At 58.2% G+C, this 1,814-nt stretch overlaps 1 protein-coding gene across 1 annotated transcript; it reads right to left on the bottom strand.

Moving 5' to 3' along the window:
• LOC134740321 (keratin-associated protein 5-7) lies at positions 1 to 700 on the bottom strand. The gene is made up of 2 exons (XM_063672217.1): positions 334 to 700; positions 1 to 132 (listed from the first exon to the last, which is right to left on the bottom strand). Exons 1-2 carry the CDS (start codon positions 647 to 649, stop codon positions 38 to 40), a joined length of 411 nt encoding a protein of 136 aa, XP_063528287.1. The 5' UTR covers positions 650 to 700; the 3' UTR covers positions 1 to 37.
• Positions 701 to 1,814: the final 1,114 nt, after the last annotated feature.

Genomic DNA, 1,814 nt, shown 5'->3' on the forward strand with positions numbered 1-1,814 from the left:
GATCTTCAGGAGCTACCTGAGGTTTCCCACTAGAGCCTCAGATCTTGTACTGGTAGCACACAGGGACACAGCATCTGGACTGGGAGCAGCAGGGCTTGCAGCAGCTGGACTGGCAGCAGGATGACCCACAGCCTGAGGATGAGCAGCAGGGCTTACAGCAGCTGGATTGGCAGCAGGATGACCCACAACCTGAGGAGGAGCAGCAGGGCTTGCAGCAGCTGGACTGGGAGAAGCAGGGTTTGCAGCAGCTGGACTGGCAGCAGGATGACCCACAGCCTGAGGATGAGCAGCAGGGCTTACAGCAGCTGGATTGGCAGCAGGATGACCCACAACCTGAGGAGGAGCAGCAGGGCTTGTAGCAACTGCACTGGGAGCAGCCACAAGAAACACAGCCTCCCTTGGAGCCCCCACAGGAGCCACAGCCCCCTTTGGAGCCCCCACAGGAGCCACAGCCCCCCTTGGAGCCCCCACAAGAGCCACAGCTGGAGCAGGAACAGGCTGGCACACAGTAGCACACGGGTTTGCAGCAGCAGATGGGCACACAGCAGCTGGAGCCACAGCCCCCAGAGCCGGAGCCACACCCCCCACAGCCGGAGCCACAGCCCCCACAGCTGGAGCCACAGCCTCCAGAGCAGGCACAGCAGCCCATGGTTCTGGTGGATTGAGGGTGGAGCAGGTAGAGGAGCAGGTGAGAGGGAGGTGCAGGTGTGGAGCCCCCTGAGCCTGGGCTCTTTATATCCCTGCCCAGGCTGAGGTGTGAAGCTGGGCACATGGTCACTTCCTTGTTCCTGTTTGTGCCATTTTCCCAGGGAGATTTTGTTTGCTTTCTTGAAAATAGAAACAATCACGTTCTGTTTGCTCTGTTTTGCAGTTTTAATTCTGGCTGTGCGTCTCTACTCTGACTGGCGCCTGCCACACCCGTGTATCATGGAAGAGACTGACTGGGGCCCCCAGGTGCCCACTGGACCTGCCACACATCCCCTTCCCCAGTGATTGTCCTCACACGACTCCTGGCCATCAGGGAAATGCCTCTGAACAGCCACCAAGAGACCCGGAGAGCTTGGCCAGGAGGGGCGTGCAGGACCTCGTAGCTTTCTCCTTTTTTCTTTTTTCTTTTTTTTTTTTTTGAGACGGAGTCTCGCTCTGTCACCCAGGCTGGAGTGCAGTGGCACGATCTCTGCTCACTGCAAGCTCTACCTCCCAGGTTCACACCATTCTCCTGCCTCAGCCTCCTGAGTAGCTGGGACTACAGGCACCTGCCACCATGCCCGGCTAATTTTTTGTATTTTTAGTAGAGATGGAGTTTCACCATGTTAGCCAGGATGGTCTCGATCTCCTGGCCTTGTGATCTGCCCACCTCGTAGCTTTCGCAGCTCTTAGGGCAGGAGGCTGGGATCAACTCCTCCCTCCTGTGGGGCTCCCCAGCTGGGCAGCTGCCAGGAGCTGCTTGCAAGGCCTCACGCCTGAGGCTGCATCAAACCTGAGGTCACGCATGTGCAGGGTGATGGGGCTGGGAGGGGCCCAACACACTCGTTCAGAAAGGCAGAGCTGGCTGGGTTACTCTTCCGACACTGTCGAGAGAGACCTTTGCAGGATGTCAGAAAAGGAGGGAGCCAGAGGCAGGGGTGAAGCCTGTGTCCCTGTCCTGGCACTCCCGTGACAAATGACCACAAACTGGGGGCTCAGACAAGAGGAATTAGTTCTCTCACAATTACAGAGGACAGACACCTGGGTGTCTGCAGGCTGAGCTCCTGCCAAAGGCTCTCGGGAGGCTTCTTCCTGCCTCTTTCAGCTTCTGGGCTCCGGGTGTTCCC

The sequence above is a fragment of the Pongo pygmaeus genome, chromosome 9 (assembly GCF_028885625.2).
Source record: "Pongo pygmaeus isolate AG05252 chromosome 9, NHGRI_mPonPyg2-v2.0_pri, whole genome shotgun sequence".
Lineage (NCBI taxonomy): Eukaryota > Metazoa > Chordata > Mammalia > Primates > Hominidae > Pongo > Pongo pygmaeus.